We start from the raw sequence: 21,222 nt of genomic DNA on the forward strand, positions 1-21,222 counted from the left end.
AATTGCTTCCATAGTTAAAAGATATTGGAGGAGAACTGCATACATATGTCCTTTTGTGCATAGCTCCTAATATTCAGATCCATTGACTTCCCGTTTCTGAGTTGTATACTACAAGGGGGCAATATAATCCATGTGTTCAGTGTCAGCAAAAAGAGACAGATATTATTTCTAATTACTTCAATTGGCATTCTTGTACTTAAATATATGGCTTAAGATAATGAAATTAAACATACTATTTTAATCAATAAGCTCCATTCTTCAAGATTCCTTTGAAGTATTCAGAACTTTGATTATGGATATAAAAGCATAAGACAGAGGAGCAGAATTATACCATTTGCCCCATTAGGTCTGCTCTGCCATTCCACCATGAGAGATTTATCTCTGTCAACCCCATTCCATTGCCTTCCCCCCTGTAACGTTATCAATCAAGAACCTAACAACTTCTGTTTTAAATATACCCAAAAATGTGTTCTCCACTTCAGCATGTAGATATTAAGAAAGACGATATGCTGGAGCTTTTGGAAAGCATCAAGTTGGATAAGTCACCGGGACTGGATGAAATGAACCCCAGGTTACTGTGGGAGGCGAGGAAGGAGATTGCTGAGCCTCTGGTGATGATCTTTGCATCATCAATGGGGACAGGAAAGGTTCCGGAGGATTGGAGGATTGCGGATGTTGTTTCATTATTCAAGAAAGGGAGTAGGGATAGCCCAGGAAATTATAGACTGGTGAGTCTTACTTCAGTGGTTGGTAAGTTGATGGAGAAGATCCTGAGAGGCAGGATTTATGAACGTTTGGAGAGGCATAATATCATTAGGAATAGCCAGCCTGGCTTTGTGAAAGGCAGGTCATGCCTTACGAGCCTGATTGAATTTTTTGAGGATGTGACTAAACACATTGATGAAGATTGAGTAGTAGATGTAGTGTATATGGATTTCAGCAAGGCATTTGACAAGGTACCACATGTGAGGCTTATTGAGAAAGTAAGGAGGCATGGTATCCAAGGGGAAATTGCTTTGTGGATCCAGAGCTGGCTTTCCCACAGAAGGCAAAGAATAGTTGTAAACAGGTCATATTCTCCATGGAGGTCGGTCACCAGTCGTGTGCCTCAGGGATCTGTTCTGGAACCCCTGTTCCTTCGTGATTTTTATAAATGACCTGGGTGAAGAAGTGGAGGGATGGGTTAGTAAATTTGCTGATTAGACAAAGGTTGGAGAAGTTGTGGATAGTGTGGAAGCTGTCAGAGGTTACAGCGGGACATTGATAGGATACAAAACTGGGCTGAGAAGTGGCAGATGGAGTTCAACCCAGATAAGTGTGAGTTGGTTCATTTTGGTAGGTCAAATATGATGGCAGAATAGAGTGTTAATGGTAAGACTCTTGGCAGTGTGGAGGATCAGAGGGATCTCGGGGTCTGAGTCCATAGGACACTCAAAGTTGCTGCGCAGGTAGACTCTTGGTTAAGAAAGCATACAGTGCATTGGCCTTCATCAATTGTGGGATTAGGTTTAGGAGCCGAGAGATAATGATACTGGTTTATAGGACCCTGGTCAGACCCCGCTTAGAGTACTGTGCTCAGTTCTGGTCACCTCACTATAGGAAGGATGTGGAAGCCATAGAAAGGGTACAGAGGAGATTTACAAGGATGTTGCCTGGATTGGGGAGAGTGCCTTATGAGAATAGATTGAATGAACTTGGCCTTTTTTTCCTTGGAGCAGAGGAGAATGAGAGGTGACCTGATAGAGGTGTATAAGATGATGAGAGGCATTGATCATGTGGATAGTCAGAGGCTTTTTCCCAGGGCTGAAATGGCTAGCATGAGGGGGCACAATTTTAAGGTGCTTGGAAGTAGGTTCAGAGGAGATGTCAAGCGGAGAGTTGTGAGTAAGTGGAATGGGCTGTCGGCGGTGGTGGTGGAGGCAGATACAATAGGGTCTTTTCAGAAAAATAGAAGGCTATGTGTAACCCTAGGTAATTTCTCCGGAAAGGACATGTTTTGCATAGCTTTGTGGGCCAAAGAGCCTGTATTGTGCTGTAGGTTTTCTATGTTTCTATGTTATCTGTGGCAATCAATTCCACAGATTCACCACCCTTGGGCTATAGAAATTCCTCTTCATCTCTGCTCTAAAGGGACATCCTTGCATTCTAAGACTGTGCTGCTTGGTCTTAGACTCTGCACTACAGGAAACATCCTTTCCACGTCAATTCTATCTACACCTTTCAATATTCAATAGGTTTCAATTATTCTTCTAAATTCCAGCAAGTACATGCTCAGAGCCATCAAATGTTCCTCTATTTTCACAATTTGAAAATTCAAAGAGCTGTCAAAATTGCTTTATGCTATTTGTCTGTAAATATCATTGAATCTCAAGACATTTCCTTCACAGGGGACACCATTCAGCCCATCATGTGTGTCCTCAAATATGGCCATCCAGCCCAATTCCAACCCTGCAAGTTTCAATGCCTTGTATGCCATGGCTCTTAAGTACTCACCCAAGTATCATCTGAAGCAGCATGCTGCAGTTCCTAGTTCAATTCTGACTGAAAATATTTTACGCAATTCCCCTCTCATTCTTTTATTGCTTGATTGAAATCCATCCCTTTGGGTTTTGACCCCTCCATGAGGTGAAAAAGATTCTTCCCATTTACTTAATCATAAATGTTTGCACATTTATATCTCACTTCAGATCCCTCTGCTCCAAAGAAAACTATCCAACTTCTCACAATAGCTAAAGCATTTCAGTCTTGGCAATGTTTTCATACATCTCTGCACTCCCCTCAGTGTATTTTCCTTGGAATATAGCGACCTGAAGTAAGTACAGTATTCAAGCTGTGGCCGGACAGGTGTTGTACATACTTCCAGCACAACCTGCCTATTTCTATAATTTATGAATATAGAATATGATAAAGGAATACACCAGCCAATCAACCTGCACTTTTACCTTTAAAATCTGTGGATGTACTGTACATCTCTGAGCTCCCAGTATGTACTTTAAAAGGCAAATGCAATCACCCAGAGAATGCTAAGAGAAAGCATCACAGGGGCTTATCACTATAAATAATTAAAAGTAATGCGAGGTAAGTTGAAGAAAGTATACCTCTCTGATTACAATGCTGGACTTCATGGCAGAGGCAACCATCATAATTTTGCGATACCTAACCCTCAATGTGTGAAACCTTTGCCGTGGTGCATTCCACTGTTGTACTGCTGGTTGAGAATAAAACTGGAAAATTCTACATTACTTGCCACTGTATCATTTACACAGCAGTCCCCAACCACAGATAGTGCTACCAGATATAATTATTATGGCTGTGTAAAGAGGATGTGAGTTGGAGCATGTGATATGTGCCGGTTTCCCATAGTGACTGAATTAATGTTGTTCTGCTGACCTGCTGCCCTATCTAATATCCCATTAAAGAGACAGGAATACATTAGTATTGGTATTACAAGTTCCTGAGGAAATCAAACAGTAAAACATGGCAAATATTATGAATGTATATGAATAGAAATTGAAACATTGTACTTCTGTTTGACAGGTATGAAATGGGTGCAATACACATCAGTTTTGTTGTGATACTCTTCTGCCCAGTCTGCATGCACGGTTGTCCTTCTGTCAGATTAATGGAGTCCAATATTTCAATGTCACAGGCAAAAACATCAAACAGGTGTTAGATTCCTTGTATATATAAATTAAGGACTTAATATCTAGTGAAAGCCACCTTTAACAAACCAATCACCAGTTCTTTAGCTGTCTTTCAGACTGCAATTAGAGGCACTGTTTGGTTTTGTTTTTGGTTCAAACTTCTTTTGGTTATGACAAAGAGAAGTAGAACTGATTTCTTGCATTTACTGGAGCAGCTGTCACAACTCATCTGCGCTATTTACTGTGGCTGAAATCTGATTAGCCTAAAATTGCCATCAAAGGGAATCAAGCAACAACAGCTCACCCTAGATATTCAGATGAGTGCAGAGTATTCTTATATTTTGGCCTTCTGTCTCCACAGCATTGTATAGCCGCAGACTTACTTCCAGACCATAAATTCCACTATAAGCTTTATACCTTGCTATGGCCATGATTGGGTACTACATAGATCACATTGAAATCATAAATTCACTCTCTCTGTTTTGGCAATTTTCAGTTTGTTGGGCTATGTTTACATCATTGATCAAGAGTCACCTGTCTACTTAACTCACAGATAAACAAATTCAGAGGCCATGTGGGAAGGATGAGTTTACATGCAGTAATGGGAATTGCATTCCAATAGAGCTACAATGTGACATGTTTAATGACTGTTCTGACAGTGGATCTGATGAGCAAGGCTGCCTGAGAAGTAAGTTATGTCTGAAGTATATTTAATGCAGTATATTTCTTTACATTTAGTTGACATAATGCTGGTGAAGACCATAACTATCATCCTATGTTCCTTTCTGTAGCTTTGTTGATCAACATTGGAAAAATCGAATCTTTTTTCATATATTGATATCAAAACTGTTTTAGCTGACTGATCACGACAGTCAGCTTGGTTAAAGTGTAAAAATATTAATAATCCCATCAAATATTTTTAATGCTACTACTGAATTTTAAATAAAATGTGAATGTCTTTATGTTAACTGATCTGTGCATGGAATCTCGATACAGTTATCACACTGCAAAGTGATAATCAAAGGAAGAAGGGAAGGCACCGGAAATGCTTTGGTTACCTTCGTAATACAAAGACTCCATTTCCATATTTTGTGTCAATATTTGGTGCTCTTATTCTAAGACCAACGTATTCTTCAATCTAAATTGAACGAAATTCACCTGGGTTTTAAGAGGCATTTCAAATCTTCAGGAATATTCCCAAAAGCTATGCTTAAGACCCTATTTATGGTAGTACCAAGCCCCATTCATTACTAAGTTCTCTAAACTTTGATAACTACAAGAGTACCATTTAATTTGACTGTGAATAGCACAGACAGGTACATTATTCAGGTTAAATGTATTAATAATTTTTTTTTAAAAACTTACAAATTATTGTAACAGCATGAGTTGTATACATTATTGAAACTGGTATAGATGAACGTAGGGTACAGTTTTATGATAAGAGTGGAATTATTTTCATGGAGAAATATTTGCTTCCACAGTGTTATCTACTGTATATGCATATATAAAAAATAATTGAAACCTAAAACTGAAAATGAATAAAGTAAGGGGGACACTTTGATGATGAACAAACTTAATTGACAAATTTTGGAACCATTTGTATTAATGAAACACATACTATAAATTGACATAAATCTGAAAAACTATTTCCAAAACACGTCATCACAGTTCTTTCGAATAAGTCATTTTCTTAGAGTTTTCTGGAATTCAAAACATGGAGGTCATGCATGTAGGTGTAATAATTGTCCATTCCTCTCAAGTGCACTTAAATGTTGATATTACAATTAAGGAATTAATGTATCATGGGAACTACACTGGAAGAGACAATCACAAAGTAATTGCAGATGCTGGAAATCTGAAATACAAAATAGAGAGTACAAGGAAAACTTAGCAGGTCAGGCAGTACATGTGGAAAAAGAAACAGTTAATATTTCAAATCAGAAATTAGAAGCAAGCTGTACTATAATAAAAATGCTGGACAATAGTCATCCACGTATCCAAATTCTTCTCATGCATTCTTAAACATCTTACAAGAACAAAAAGAATACTCTTAGCTCAGACAAGGAACTTCTTGTCATAACTACTCCCTACAAGTGTCCAAACACTCAAGGCCACAAATTGCTTGCTACATCACAACTCAACTTGTATCTGCCATGACTCCAGAGTTCTCAAAAGTGTTGCAGTCTTTTTTGACGTGTGGCCACTGTTTGTCCTCACCATTGATTTCTAAATTCTGGTTATTTTTGATGGTTGATTTTCTATATTTTCCACCAGATTATAATGAATTTAATTGTGAAGAAGAACTAAATCCTTGTGGGAATGATGCTTACTGTAACAGGACAATTTTTTCACATTTCTGTGAGTGTCGGCCTGGTTTTCAAAGAAACAAAGCTTCAAAGCAGTGTGAAGGTAGCTATTTAGTTTATTTACTGATTTATTGATTGATTGAGATACAGTGTGGAATAAGCCCTTCTGGCCCTTCGAACCATATTGCCCAGCTATCGCCCAATTTAATCATAGCCTATTCAGTGGACAATTGACAATGACCAATTAATCTACCAACCAGTACGTCATTGGACTATGGGATGAAAGCAGAGTACCTAGAGGAAACCTATATGTTCACAGGAAGAATATCCCAACTCCTTGCAGTGACAAGAATTGAACCTGGTCACCTGTACTGCGAAACGTTGTGCTAACCATTACGCTACCATGCCGCAATGTATTAAGCAGGATTCATAATTCATCTTCAATATAAATTGCTGTGAGGTCCTGTAATTAACATTTCCTTTTCTGATTATTAGGTAAAGACTCAAAGCTAGTAATTTTAGTAAATAGCTACTTAATTTTATCACCCTTATCAAATCTACCCTAGTGGATTATATGGCAGATAATCTGGATGGCAGAGTGGGTCAGAGGTATGACCTTTTTCCTTTGAATTATGGCTTTGTATACCAGCCTCATCATTTTTGCTGGCTAGAAAATCCATTGTAGTTCAATAAATTCCATGGAACTTCCTAAAATCAAAAGTCAGTATTCTCAGATTGTATATAAGGACACCACCAACACAGGAGATGCTGGCCTAGCTTTAAGTATGCTTTATGATTGCAGTAGTGCCTAGTAACTGTTCCAGATTAATCTCATTGACTATTAGTAACAAACAGGGATACACTTCTAGGCAATTTCCCCTGGGAGAGTTTTAGTCACATTGTTGCTTTCTGCATGCTTTCTGACTTGTTCTTGGCAATCCATTTAAGTCTAAAAATGAAATTTTAAAACATGTTATTTCGTGAATGCCTGACACAGAAAATGAAACTGCATAATACAGCTTTGTAAAACTCTAGTTAGGCTGCATCTTGAGTATTGCATATAGGTCTGCCCCCTCCCCCACCCCCGCTGCCATTATAAGAAGGATTTTGACGCTTTGGACATGGTGCAGAAGAGATTTAGCAGGATGCTGCCTGGATTAGAGGGCATGTGTTTCCATGAGAGGATGGACAAACTTGTTTTTTTCCTCCGGAGTGGCAGAGGCCAAGGAGAGATCTGACAGTGTTTCATATGATTACGAGAGATGTAAAGAGAGTAGAAAGACAGTATCTTTCTCCAAGGGTTGAAATGTCTAATACCAGACAGTATGAATTTAAGGTGGGGCGGGGGGGGTGATCTCAAAGTTGTGAGGGACAAGTTTTTCACACAGAGAATGCAGGGTGCTCGGAATGCACCGCCTGGGGTAATGGTAGAGGCAGAAACATAGAAAGCCTACAGCACAATACAGGCCCTTCGGCCCACAAAGCTGTGCCGAACATGTCCTTACCTTAGGCTTACCCATAGCCCTCTATTTTTCTAAGCTCCATGTACCCATCCAGGAGTCTCATAAAAGACCCCATCATTTCTGCCTCCACCACTACCACCGGCAGCCCATTCCACGCACTCACCACTCTCTGCATAAAAAACTTACCCCTGACATCTCCTCTGTACCTACTTCCAAGCACCGTAAAACTATGCCCTTAGAGACTTTTAAGGAACAAACGAGAGAAAATCTGCAGATGCTAGAACTCTAAGCAACATGCTTAAAATGCTGGAGGAACTCAACAGGCCAAGCAGCATCTATGGAAGGGTACAGTCAACATTTTGGGCCGAGACCCTTCAGCAGGACTTTTAAGAGATGTTTAGATATGCACATGAACGTGAGGAAAAAGGAAAGATATGGAAATTGTGTAGGAGGAATAGATTAATTTGTTTAGCCATTTGATTACTAACTTAGCTGGTTTGACACAACAATGTGGACCAAAGTGCCTGTTCCTGTGTTGTACCATTCTTTACTCGAAGCTCATGACAGAATAAATGAAGGTTTATTAAATTCATCTTTGATTAGTAGTGCTAATTGTGTAATGTTATAATATATGTATGTAACCCCCTCACCGAGGCTCATTAGCTGGCTCTGCTAACAGCCACGTGACTCAGTGGTCAGAACGCCACCTTTCTTAAACAATAAACATCTAGGTTCCGTCAGATTTGGGCTCAACCATACAGGAAAGTTGAGATCTTTTGTTTAACAGAAGCCTGATTCAAGAGAATGCTGTGTAAATACTGCCCATACACAATTATCAATTGCCAAGAAATAACAGATCATACACCGCATACAATTATAAAGAAAGTGTATTTACTAACTTCAGCTTTATCAAACAGTTATTAAGGAAGAGAAAAAGGAAAAGAAACAAAAATAAAAGGGCCCATTATACTTAAACTAGTTTAAATGAGCACATTCAAGAGAAAATCTGCAGATGCTGGAAATCCGAGCAACACACACAAAATGCTGGAGGAACTCAGGAGGCCAGGCAGCATCTAGGAAAAGAGTACAGTCGATGTTTTGGGCCGAAACCCTTTGACAGGACTGGAGAAAAGAACAGGGGAGTGGATTTTAAAGATGGGGGGAGGAAAGAGAGAAACACAAGGTGACAGGTGAAACCTGGAGGGGGAAGGATGAAGTAAAGAGCTGGGAAGTTGGTTGGTGAAAGAGACAGAAGGCCATGGAAGAAAGAAAAGGGAGGAGCAGCACCATCGGGAGGCGATGGTCGGGCAAGGAGCTAAGGTGGGAGAGGGAAAAGGGGATGCAAAATGGTGAAGAAGCGGGGAGGGAGCAGGGGCATTACCAGAAGTTTGAGAAATCGATGGCTACCCAAATGGAATGTAGGGTGTTGTTCATCCAACCTGAGTGTGGTCTCATCACGACAGTGGAGGAGGCCATGGATGGACATATTGGAATGGGAATTAAAATGAGTGGCCATTGGGAGATCCTGCTTTTTCTGGTGAAACAGTCTCCCAATATACAGGAGGCCACACCACTAGCACCGAGCATAGTACATATGACTCCAACAGACCCATAGGTGAGTGTCACCTCACCTGGAAGGACTGTTTAGGGCCCTGAATGGTACTGAGGGAGGAGCTGTGGGGGCAGGTGTAGCATTTGTCCCGCGTGCAAGGTTAAGTGCCAGGAGGGAGATCAGTGGGGAGGAACGAATGGACAAAGGAGTGGCATAGGGAGCAACCCCCGTGAAAAGCAGAAAATGGGGGTAGGGTGGTGTGAACCCGTTGGAGATAGCTGAAGTTTCAGTGAATTATGTGCTAGACATGAAGGCTGGTGGGGCGGTAGGTGAGGACAAGAGGAACCCTGTCCCTAGAATGGTGGCTGGGAGATGGGGTAAGGACAGACATGCATGAAATGGATGAGATGTGGTTGAGGACAGCATAAATGGTAGAGGAAGGGAAGCCCCTTTCTTTGAAAGAGGAGGATATCTTCTTAATTCTTGAATGAAAATCCTAATCCTGAGAGCAGAGGCAGTGGAGCTGGAGGAATTGAGAGCAGGGGATGGCATTTTCACAAGTAACAGGGTGGGACAAGATATAGTCCAGGTGGCTGTGAGAGTTTGTGGGTTTATTGTAGACATCAGTGGATAAGCTGTCTCCAGAGAAAGAGACAGTGAGATTGAGAAAGGGGAGGGGGTATCGGAAATGGACCAGGTAAAATTGAGGTCAGGGTGGAAGTTGGTGGCAAAGTGGATGAAATCGACGAGTTCAGCATGGGTGCAGGAAGCAGCACCAAGGCAGTCGTCGATGTAGCATAGGAAAAGTGCGAAACCTTGGAACATAGGCTGTTCCAAGTGGCCAACAAACAGGCAGGCATAGCTGGGACCCATGCAAGTGCCCATGGCTACCTTTTTTGTTTGAAGGAAGTGGGAGGAACGAAGGGAGAAATAATTGAGAGCACAGGCAAGTTCTGCTTGGCGAAGGAGAGTGGTAATGGAGGGGAACTGGTTATGTCTGGTGTTCAGAAAAAAATGGACCACCTTGAGGCCTTCCTGGTGGGGGATGGACCTCCATAGTAAAAAATAAAATGATGGGGGCTAGGGCACTGAAATCATTGAAAAGATCCAATGTGCTCGAATTGTCCAAAAGCTGTGTGTAACCATTACTTACGGCACTGAATTCTCATCACCAATCATCGGTTGAGCTTCTCATCTTGGGCTCCTTCATCTCATGAAGTACTCCTTGCAATCGTGTCTTCCAATCAGATCAAATCCTACAGCCATCTATCCCACACTTCTCTGCATCTCCTGCCAAAAGCCACAAACCCCACCTGTGTCTGTCATAAATCTCTCTCCACCCATCTCTGTCTAGAACCTTCTCCCTTTTCCACCATCCTGTTTGACTGACACATCATTCCTAAATTGAATATCATCATCCCTTATCTTTAGCTGAAACCAAAATATTCTACCAGCAGGACAGCTTTTACAGAAAGCTACTAAATGAAATACTTCACAGCATTAGCAGTAAAAATTTTAACCTGGGCACTACATGTACTTTGTAATTTACATCTTTTAAATTCAATTAAAATTTATTTTTTGAAACTGAGTTCATTGTCTGTGCATTATATTGCTATGTATTCAGTGCATAAAACTGGAGCATTATCTCTTGTTCCATATCAGTTTAAAGGTACGTACCTTGGCAAAATAACAACAATGACATGATGAAAAATGTTTATGAAAGCTAGTAGAATCTTGAGTGTATTGTTACGATTCGTAGTAGAGACAGATTTAACCCTAGTCACAAAATGGGGCTGAGTAAGTAAGTATTTATTTATTTATTTAGTGGTGTGCCACTATAACAGCCCTTCCCAGTGTCACCCAATTCCATTTATGTGAGTACTTAACCTGCTAACCCATACATCTTTGGGATGTGAGAAGAATGTTGTGGGTATTTGATATTTTCTTGAATGGATTTCATGGTGTTTTTTTGTTTTGTGGCTGCCTGTAGGAGGACGAATCTCAGAGTTGTATTCTATATACATATTTTGATAATAAATGTACTTTAAATCTTGAAACCAAAGCACCTGGAGGAAGCCCACACAGTTATGGGGAGAACATATAAACTCCCTAAAGACAACAGTGGAATTGCACCTGGCTCACTGGCTCAGTAATAGTGTTCTCCTAACTGCTGCACTACCAGATCACCAAATTATCAGATGGGAAATCATTTGAAGGGCCTTGGGGAGGAAATAAGATGCAGGACTATAATGAAGGGGGAATGGAATGAGTGGAAATTGGTTGGCTGGGAGCTGGCATGGAACTGATAAGCTGAACGGCCTCTTTCTGTATCACAATAAGAAACGCAAGAGGGGTAGAGCAATGCTAGCAACTGGATTGATCTTATTCAAAGCCACTATGGAACCCAACAGACTGAGTGACATGTTTTCCTGTTGTACACATTCAGAGATCCTCTGATAATTATACACAAGATTTCTACAACTTCCTGAAGTAACTAAGAAGCTATTACAAAATCATTGATATTTTCTCTCCTTAGGAAAACTGTCTGTAAGATATAACAGCATATATTTCACATTTTTACAGATATTAATGAGTGCCTTCAATTTGGGACTTGCTCACACTACTGCAATAATACTAAAGGATCATATGCATGTACATGTGGAAAAAACTACAAACATTCGTACAACCACAGCTGTAAAACAGAAGGTAATAGTGCATAAAATATTGTATACTAAATTAAAGAAGATGGATGTTAATCTTTGAATGTTGAATTAGTTTACTTTGAAATATAACCAACCTTACAAGTTAAATTTTGGCACACTATATAAGTGCTTTTGTGTAGTTAATGTCAAGTAAAAAAGTGAAATTATTCTCCAAATGTGGTGTGATATCACACCTATGTTTAAAATTCCTACTGAGAAGCACTGTGTGATGTCAGGTGTCACAAAATTCAACTGTATTAATACAAAATGCAACAATATTAAATGGTGCTCATAAAAAGTAAAAGAAAATCTAAAATAAGTGCAGTTCTCGAAAAGATATGCACTTCCCTTGCCTTATCCATCCATCCCATCTCTCTGCAACTTAAAATCGATATGTTTTCTAGTTCTTCTGACTTCTGATACATCTTTGATCTAAACACAAGAGATTCTGCTGATGCTGGAAAATCTTGACCAACATACACAAAATGATGGAGAAACACAACAAATCAGGCAGCATCTGCAGAAGGAAATAAACAGCCAACATTTCTGTTTTAATTATGTTTCTCTTTCCAGATTTACTGTCTGACTATTTTCTATTTTACTTTTCTTATAAAAATATTTTGAGCTTGTAAATTGATGTAGGGTCTGATGTATCGGTGTTTGACAGCAAATTCAATTATTGAGGTTTAGTTTTAGATCTGAGAGTCCAGGAGAAAAAGACATTGTTATTTGGTGCAGGTTAAGAAAGAGGCAGCAGAGATTTGGTCACCTCATTTCAACAAGGATCAAAGATGTAAGGCCTGCTGGGTAAGTCTAGGAACATTTCATTCTAAGAGATGACAAATCATGGATTAGTTGTTTGACTGCGAACAGGCTCAGAATTTTGCCAAGGAGAGTGATGCTATCTAGATGGAGGGAAAAGATATATATTATGGAAGCTAAGCTCAGAGTTAATTGCAATGTCAAAGTTCTGAACAATCAACTTCAATTTAGGAACAAACCTGAGGAAAGAGCTACAACAAAAGTAAAAAATATTATTTTTGTGATGTGATCTGAAGGCAAATATTTCAGTCTTCCCATGGCTGCATGCTAGAAAGCGGAGAAGGGTGTTGGAAAACAGATTGCTATCACATAAGCAATGGATTGTTAGAAGAATAATAGGTGCCGATGTCATGAATTCACAAGACATTGTTGTTTTTAATTAAATGTAAATTTCCTAGTGAGGAAATAGCCCAGTTTATAAACTAATTTCAATGATTTTTAATAGCTTTGTCTTCAATGCTCACAGATTAAAATTTATTTAGTTATTTTCTGCCTTCCTCTTAACAAAACTGTAAATAAATGCAAGGCATCTAAAATGTCCTAGTTGAATATATTCCTGAAGGTTTAGTTCCGTGGCCTCTATCCTTTATCCTTAACACTATTATTCAATTTCCAATTGGAACACTATTTGTTACCTAGTTAGATTAGTGTTAACGGCTATAAAACATTATGTACAGGAAAACTCCAATAATTACTGACCAACCATTCGGAAGTCCCAGTGACTCAGCTTCTGGTTCACCAGGAGATGTTTTAGTCTCTTCTTTATTTTTATTTCTTTGTAAATATTTTCAGAAATGTTGTGAAACAACAGACTGTGCAACAAACAGTTCCTTCCCCCAAGCCATCAGACTCCTTAATACTCAGTCTAGACTGACATCTACATCATTTATTATTATATTGTAATTTGTCCTCTACTGTTCCTATTGTCTTCTTTATTATTTATTGTACTGCCATGCACTGTTTTGTGCACTTTATGTAATCCTGTGTAGGTCTGTAGTCTAGTGTAGTTTTCGTGTTGTTTTACGTAGTCTAGTGTAGCCTTGTGTTGTCTCACTTAGTCTAGTGTAGTTTTTTGTTGTTTCATGTAGCATCATGGTCCTGGAGGAATGTTGTTTCGTTTTTAATGTGTACTGTACCAGCAGTTTATGGTCAAAATGATAATAAAAAGTGACTTGACTTGACTTGTTTATAAAACATCAGTCCTTTTGACAGGTTGGTAGCTAGCTAAGTGAGGAGGCAAGTTAACTAGTTATCAATTTTCTTCCATCATTTTTATAGACAGAGCTTTCTCTGTTTTGTTTCAAAGACATTTATAATGCCTAATGTCTCGCTGCAGTGAAATGCCTCTTCCCGATGATGTTCACGCTAAAGTCTTCCATCCATCGTATTCAAAAGAATGAGTGTCAGAGGCAAGAGTAGAATATAGAACATTACAGCACACCAAAAGCCTTTTGCTCCACAATGTTATAATGACGGTTTAACCTATTCTAAAATCAATCTAACCTTTCCCTCTTAGAATGCCCTCCATCTTTCTGTCATCCATGTGCCTATCTTAAGTGGTTCTTAAATGCCCCTAATGCATCTGCCTCTACCAGCACCCCTGTCAGAACATTGCACCCACTCACAACTCTGTGTAAAAAAAAACTTACCTCTAACATCCCCTGCTATACTTTGTTCCAATCACCTGAAAATAACATGCCTCATATTAGCCACAGGTTCCTAAGGTTGTCAGAGCTAGGGGAGGTAGTGGGGATAAGCTACCTCTATCTATTAAGTGCTCCCAGTGATGTGCATCTTAAATGGTCTGACAATCAAGACTAGCTCCTGGCCTTCACATTATTATTATTACTTTATTGTTGCCAAACAATAAAGATGCACATTAGATGCATGTTGATATTAGAGCATACAATCATCACAGCGAAATTTGATTCTGCGCTTCGCGCTCCCTAGTGTACAAATTGATAGCAAATAAAATAAAAATTTAAATTATAAATGATAAATAGAAAATAGAAAAGGGAAAGTAAGGTAGTGCAAAAAAACCAAGAGGCAGGTCTGGATATTTGAAGGGTACGGCCCAGATCCAGGTCAGGATCCGTTCAGCAGTCTTATCACAGTTGGAAAGAAGCTGTTCCCAAACCTGGCTGTACGAGTCTTCAAGCTCCTGAGCCTTCTTCCGGAGGGAAAAAGTATGAAAAGTGTGATGGCTGGGTGGGTCATGTCCTTGATTATCCTGGCAACACTGCTCCGACAGCGTGCAGTGTAAAGTGAGTCCAAGGATGGAAGACAGGTTTGTGTGATGTGCTGGGCTGAGTTCACGATCTTCTGCAACTTCTTCTGGTCTTGGACAGGACATCTTCCATACCAGGTTGTGATGCACCCTAGAAGAATGCTTTCTATGGTGCATCTATAAAAATTAGTGAGGGCTTTAGGGGACAGGCCAAATTTCTTTAGTTTTCTCAGGAAGTAAAGGCGCTGGTGGGCCTTCTTGGCAATGGACTCTACTTGGTTGGACCAAGTCAGGTCATTTGTGATATTGACCATGACGAACTTAAAGCTTTTGACGTGTTCCACTTGCGCACCACCGATGTAGATGGGGTCGTGTGGTCCGCTACTCCTTCTGAAGTTAACAACCAATTCCTTCATCTTGCTGACATTGAGGGATAGGTTATTGTCTTCACACCATGCCACCAGGTTCTTAATTTCCTCTCTGTACTCAAACTCATCATCACCCGAGATACAACCTACAACTGTGGAGTCATCAGCAAACTTATATATTGTTTATAGTTTAGCTGCTAAGCCTAGAGGAACCAATTCTACTGACAGGAGAATGGACAAAGGCATTTTACTGGTGCCGTAAAACCAATCACTTTGGGCAGATGGCCTCCTTATGGTTGGCAGCTCATCTAGGAGAGGAAAATTCTGATCTCTAGCCTCTGCTGCCTTGGGGCTATACCCACTCATGGGAAGGCTTCGGGAGTAAACTCCAAGGGAAAAATCTGGAGCTGGTGTCCCTATGGCAGTCCTATGTTGAGCTCAACACTGACTGGCAACTCCTGTGACACCACTGGTGCCAATCTATATCAGTCTCTCCCATTCCTTTGGATTCATTAACTGCACAGAGAAAGGGAGCCTGGTTCATGGGCAACAGCTTGCTTTCCATACCCTACTGCCCTGGCTTGCATATCAAATGTTGACATCTGGAAAGCAACATACATAGTCAACCTCAACCAAAGGAGGGCCTCGTATTAGCCACTTCTGTCCTGGGATATAGTCTCTACTTACTCACTCGATCTATGCCTCTGATCATTTTATATGCCTCTATCAAGTAATATGTTACCATTACATTGTTATGTTCAGCACTATAGACCTGGATATTTCTCTTTGTTTCGCTAATACTTTGAACATATACATCCCATCTCAGAAATTCAGGTTATTTTTGCTGTAGCCTATTATTAACTGGCATACAGTACACATCAATGAATGTCGACATCACCCAACACTTTTCCTTTCATTCAAAGGGGATAACACCTGTTCACGCAGTTAGAGCAATCCTTTGCTAATGATACAAAATAGTATATCAAAGAGAAAAATCAGACAACAATTAGGAGAGAAAATGAGTAGTTTCTACACTTATAGCCTTACTCCAGCAGCTCATTAAATGTGGAAACTATGTTCAGGCAGTATCACAGCAGGTGAAAATTACCAGTCTTTGTTAGAGGAAAAGGCTTTCCATGATCAATTTCAGCATTGTATATACTGTAAATGGATGAGAAGCTTGTAGTTTATCACATCTAAAATTATGTCAAACTTTTACTTCATATAGTATATTTGTTTTCTTTTTCTGTATGATGGCATTAAACTGGCTGAGCAACCAATCATATTTTTATATTTTTTTACTGAGCTAGAAGTAGAAACCATAAGACTATAAAGCATTGGAGTAGAATTGAGCCAATTAGCCAATAAATTCTGCTGCACCATTCAGCAATGGCTGATTTTTGTTTTTAACCCTGCTTCGCTGTTTTCTCCTTGTAATTTTTAATTCCCTTACCAAACGAGAATTAGATTAGATTAGATTAGATTCAACTTTATTGTCACTGTGCCAAATACAGATACAAAGCCGATGAAATGCAGTTAGCATCTGACCAGGAATGCCAAGAATAGTGTTATTTACAAAATAACTGCGAATAAAAAGTACTACAGCACACAAATATAAAAGTACTGAGACAGTACAATACGGATGCAATACTGCTTAGCACTGTGATGTGAGCAGGGTCACAGCCGCAGGGAAGAAGCTCTTCCTGTGCCTGCTGGTGCGGGAGTGGAGGCTCCTGTACACCGACCGGATGGGAGGAGAGTAAAAAGTCCATGGTTAGGGTGAGATGCATCCTTGATAATGCTTTTCGCCCTGCCCAGGCAGCGTTTATGGTAGATGTTCTCAATGGTGGGCAACTGGGTGCCGATAATCTGCTGGGCAGTTTTCACCACACGCTGGAGTGCTTTGCGGTCCAATACGGGACAATTGCCATACCACACTGAGGTGCATTTGGTGAGTATGCTCTCAATGGTACAGCGGTAAAAGTCCGTCAGTATCCTGGGCAGAGGTGAGCTTTCTTGATGCTCTGCAGGAAATAAAGGCGCTGTTGTACCTTTTTGATCAGGATGGAGGAGTTCAGGGATCAGGTGAGATCCTCGGAAATGTGGACAACAAGGAATTTGAAGCTTGATGTACGCTCCACTACAGCTCTGTTGATGTAGAAGGGGACATGAGTGTGGCTCCTGGCATGCCTGAATTCCACAATGTTCTCCTTGGTCTTCTGGGTGTTAAGGGCCAGGTTGTTGTCGGCACACCACGCGGCCAGGTGCTGGACCTCGTCCCTGTAGACTGTCTCGTCATCCCCTCAGATCAGGCCAACCACCGTGGTGTCATCTGCGAACTTGATTATGGAGCTAGAACCATGTACAGGAATGCAGTCATAGGTGAAAAGGGAGTACAGAAGATCTCTGCCTTACTGTAAATTCAACCAGTAACTTTGCCTCCACAGTCTTCTGTGGCAACAAATTCCACAAATTCACTACCATCTGGTTGAAGAAATTCCTTCTCTTCTCAGTTCAAGGAATGTCTCTTTATGCTAAGCTACGTCCTCAGATCCTGTCCCTCCTACCAATGTAATCATCCTATTCATATCCAGTCTCTTTGGCCTTTCAGTATCTGCTAGGTTTCAATGAGATCTTCTCTATTCCTTCTGAACTCTATCAAGTATAGGCTCAGAGGTAGCAACATTCCTCATAGGTTAAGCCTTTCATTCCTGGGACCATTCTTGTGAACATCCTCTGGACTATCTTGAGGGCCAGCACATCTTTCTGTAAATACAAGGCCCAAAATTGCTCACAAATATTCCACATGCTGTCTGACCAAAACCTTGATAAGCCTCAGCAGTGCATTCTTGCCTTCATGTTCTAATCCTCTTGAAATTAATACTAACATTTCATTTGCTTTCTTTACTACTAATACAAGCTGCAAATAAACTTTAATGCAATCTTGAACTAGGACTCCCAAGTCCTTTTGCATTTCCAGCTTCTGAATTATAGCGCTCTATTTAGAAAATAGTCTGCACCTTCCATACAAAGTGCATAATCCCTAAACTTCTCTACACTGTATTCCATCTGCCTCTTTTTTGCCCCCCTATATATCAGGATTATTAAAGTTTGAAAATAATTTCCAAAGCAAAATGCAAACAGTATACGGTATTCTTGGATTTGGTGTTAAAGTGAAAGAGCAATCTATCTGTAAAATACAATATGAAGGAAAGTTTACATCCTGTGTGAAAATCTTAATCATGCTAGTGTTTACAAAAAATATGGTACGTAAAATATTCAGGATGGGAACAGGACAAAGCTGATCACATTCTAAAAGCTAGGCTGATTTTCTTTTTGGTTGATAGAGAAAATTGATTAGAAATCATTCTGAATAGAAAGTGAGGAATGTGAGGCAGCTCTGAAAAGTTAATCTCATCTACTCATTAGGAACGATTGACCTGTGTGGATATGAAAGAATCGTGAATTTTATGCAATATCAGATTTCAGTTTTTGTGCAGGTTTCAAATTTGGGGAAGATTGGGAATTAGTTGGTAATTTCTAGGATAGTGGAAACAGGAGGAATAATCTTTCCTCACCTTTGTGCCCCAGAACATGCAATTTACCTTTCTGTTGATGGCTGTAGAATCACTCCTTCTTACACTCAACTTGCAACCAAAATGTTGTTCAAAAGGTACTAATTTCTTCCACAGAAAAGGAATAAATTTATTGATATAACAAAGGACAACAGCAAATGCATATGAAACAAGCAAAGTGATGCTGAGCAATACTAATGTTATTAAAAAGTATCAGAGAGTATCAAAAGCATATACAAAAGTGGAGTAGAATATTCCAAAGTAAAGCCAAGACTAATATTTACAAGGCAGAACATATTGTGGTGTTGACAAATGATGGAATTGGTTTACACATGAGATTTCACTATATTTATTATACTGTTACTAGGAATCAGTTCAGTATAAAATACTGCCATAAATAATCTGCTGGAAGAACTCAGTGGTACAAGTGACATTTGTGGAAGGAAGGGAATTTCAGTGCTTCAGATTGACACCCAGCCTCAGGTTTGACCCGAAAAGTTGGCAGTTCCTTTCCTCCTACAGAAGTCTCTTGACCCTTTGAGTTCTTTCATCTGATTCTTCGTTGCTCAAATTCCAGCATCTGAAGTCTCTTGTGTCTCTGTTAGAAAATGGATCCTTGAACCATTCATCTCCAGACTTCAGTAGAATTGTTCGCCATACTGGAAATTGAAAAGGAAGAACATTTAATTTATCTCATTATATGCACTTGAAAGGTGTAACTCAATTGTGAGAATTCTTTAAAAATAGCAGACAGCCTGGAATTAATTTGATATTCTGGGTAATTCTAAGAGTGATAATCTGTTATGCAATGTGTTGAATATTTTTGAAGAAGCTTCAGGTCTGGTGTCTGGATATGATTTAAGTGATGTGCAAAAGATGTGGGGCAATCATTAATGGATGGTATCAATCTAAAGATTATATTTGAAGTTTGTACCAAAACAACTAATTGTCAATGTGTATTTAAAGCATCCATAACATTTCAAAATGCGGATAGAAAAGATGAAGACACTGTCAACTAAAATATGTAGAATTATATGACTTTCAATGCACATCACTTGTTGGATAGGAAGATACTTGCATCAGGAAAAATAAATCTTTGCATCTGAGCAGAAAAGCTCGTCATTTTTATCTCCATGATAATTAGGAAAAAATAAATATTTTACGTATATGAAGATAGGTGTAACTTAGCAATTAAGAAAATGCGCAAAATTTATCTTTGGTAGTAATGAGGTAACACCTGCAAAAGAACATTAGATTAATTTTGGCCTTAAGAGCTATGAGAGAAAGTTGGCTGTTTTGGTATTTTGCTTGTTTGAAAAAAAGATCTTGTGGTGATTTGATTAAAATTGATTATACTATCAGTTAAGTTTTCCTTCTTTGAATGAAATTCACTAACAGAGAGTAATAATCAAGGAAAAAGAAAATTGCAATTTGTTTTCTTTGAAATAGCAACACACAATTGAAAAATCTGAAATACCCCGAAAAACGGTGCACCAGAAGTGAAGACAGAGGTCAGTAAAGGACTAGAGATGTTCCTGTCAGTAAATAAGATTCAGATTTATTGGCTCCATAATTCGTAGAGCAATTAAGAAAAGCTTATGGGACGTCTGATAATGAATTAGATGGTCCAGTGATCCACACCTGCTTGAAAATTGGTCTGTGTTAGTGCTTCATAGAAGGTGTAGATGTAGAACCATAAGATAATGTAACCTTTTGTTCTTGTAATGTTCACACAGGTTCAGAACATCAAGTGCTCTACATTGCAACCAGAAATGAAATTCGCAGTATATATCCATTTGACCCCAACTCAGCCTATGAACAAGTCTTTCAAGGAGATGAAACTGTCAAAATTAGTATGATGGATGTGTACGTTAAAGGGAAAAAGATCTTCTGGACCAATGGGCACACAGGCAGAATCTCCTTCATAGACATTTCAGACAAGCGAGAAAGTCAGACAAGTGATGCCACTGACCTTAATGTAATTTCAAGAAAGAATTAATAGAATGCATCAAGTGATTAGGAATGAGTTTATAATTGCAAGTGAATTATAACACTACTTACTGTGATTTCTAAATTTTCCCCACCAGTTGATGTTTTCATCTTTCTTAAAGTCCAATTTAACATTCCTCTTTGTCTCAGTTTTTACTTTCATTTTAATCGATATTAATTTGGTCATTGTATATCAAACAGAGTTGTAATATAATACTGGAAGTTAACCTATTGGAAAGAACAGTAATCACATTTCTGTAAATTTGAGTCCCCTTGTGTGACATTATACAGTAACAAGTATTCAATACTTATAGGACATGGTCCATGTAGTAGATTATATTTTGTAAAATAATCTGGATATTATTTAAGTTTCACAGGAATTCTGCTGGAGTGATCTTTTTTATGTATTTTAACTTTTTAAATTACTCTTTGATTGCTACCCAACAGCTTTCCTGTAACTATGATTTTGGCAAAACAAAATTATTTCAATCTGCTAATGAATTATTTTTAAATAGCAGAATATTGATCACAAAGTAGCAAAAATCTTCTGTGATATGCATGTATTTTCCAAATA

At 39.2% G+C, this 21,222-nt stretch overlaps 1 protein-coding gene across 3 annotated transcripts in view; it reads left to right on the forward strand.

The window, feature by feature from the left end:
- LOC134346855 (low-density lipoprotein receptor-related protein 1-like) overlaps nucleotides 1-21,222 on the forward strand; it is a 2,119,020-nt gene that overhangs the window by 2,008,171 nt on the left and 89,627 nt on the right. For all 3 annotated transcript variants that reach the window (XM_063048628.1, XM_063048629.1, XM_063048630.1), the window contains 4 exons: nucleotides 4,198-4,332; nucleotides 5,919-6,053; nucleotides 11,549-11,671; nucleotides 20,396-20,637. In XM_063048628.1, the coding sequence (XP_062904698.1) occupies nucleotides 4,198-4,332; nucleotides 5,919-6,053; nucleotides 11,549-11,671; nucleotides 20,396-20,637 (635 nt within the window). The remainder of the gene's footprint in view (nucleotides 1-4,197; nucleotides 4,333-5,918; nucleotides 6,054-11,548; nucleotides 11,672-20,395; nucleotides 20,638-21,222) is intronic.

Source organism: Mobula hypostoma, chromosome 5 (genome assembly GCF_963921235.1).
Source record: "Mobula hypostoma chromosome 5, sMobHyp1.1, whole genome shotgun sequence".
Lineage (NCBI taxonomy): Eukaryota > Metazoa > Chordata > Chondrichthyes > Myliobatiformes > Myliobatidae > Mobula > Mobula hypostoma.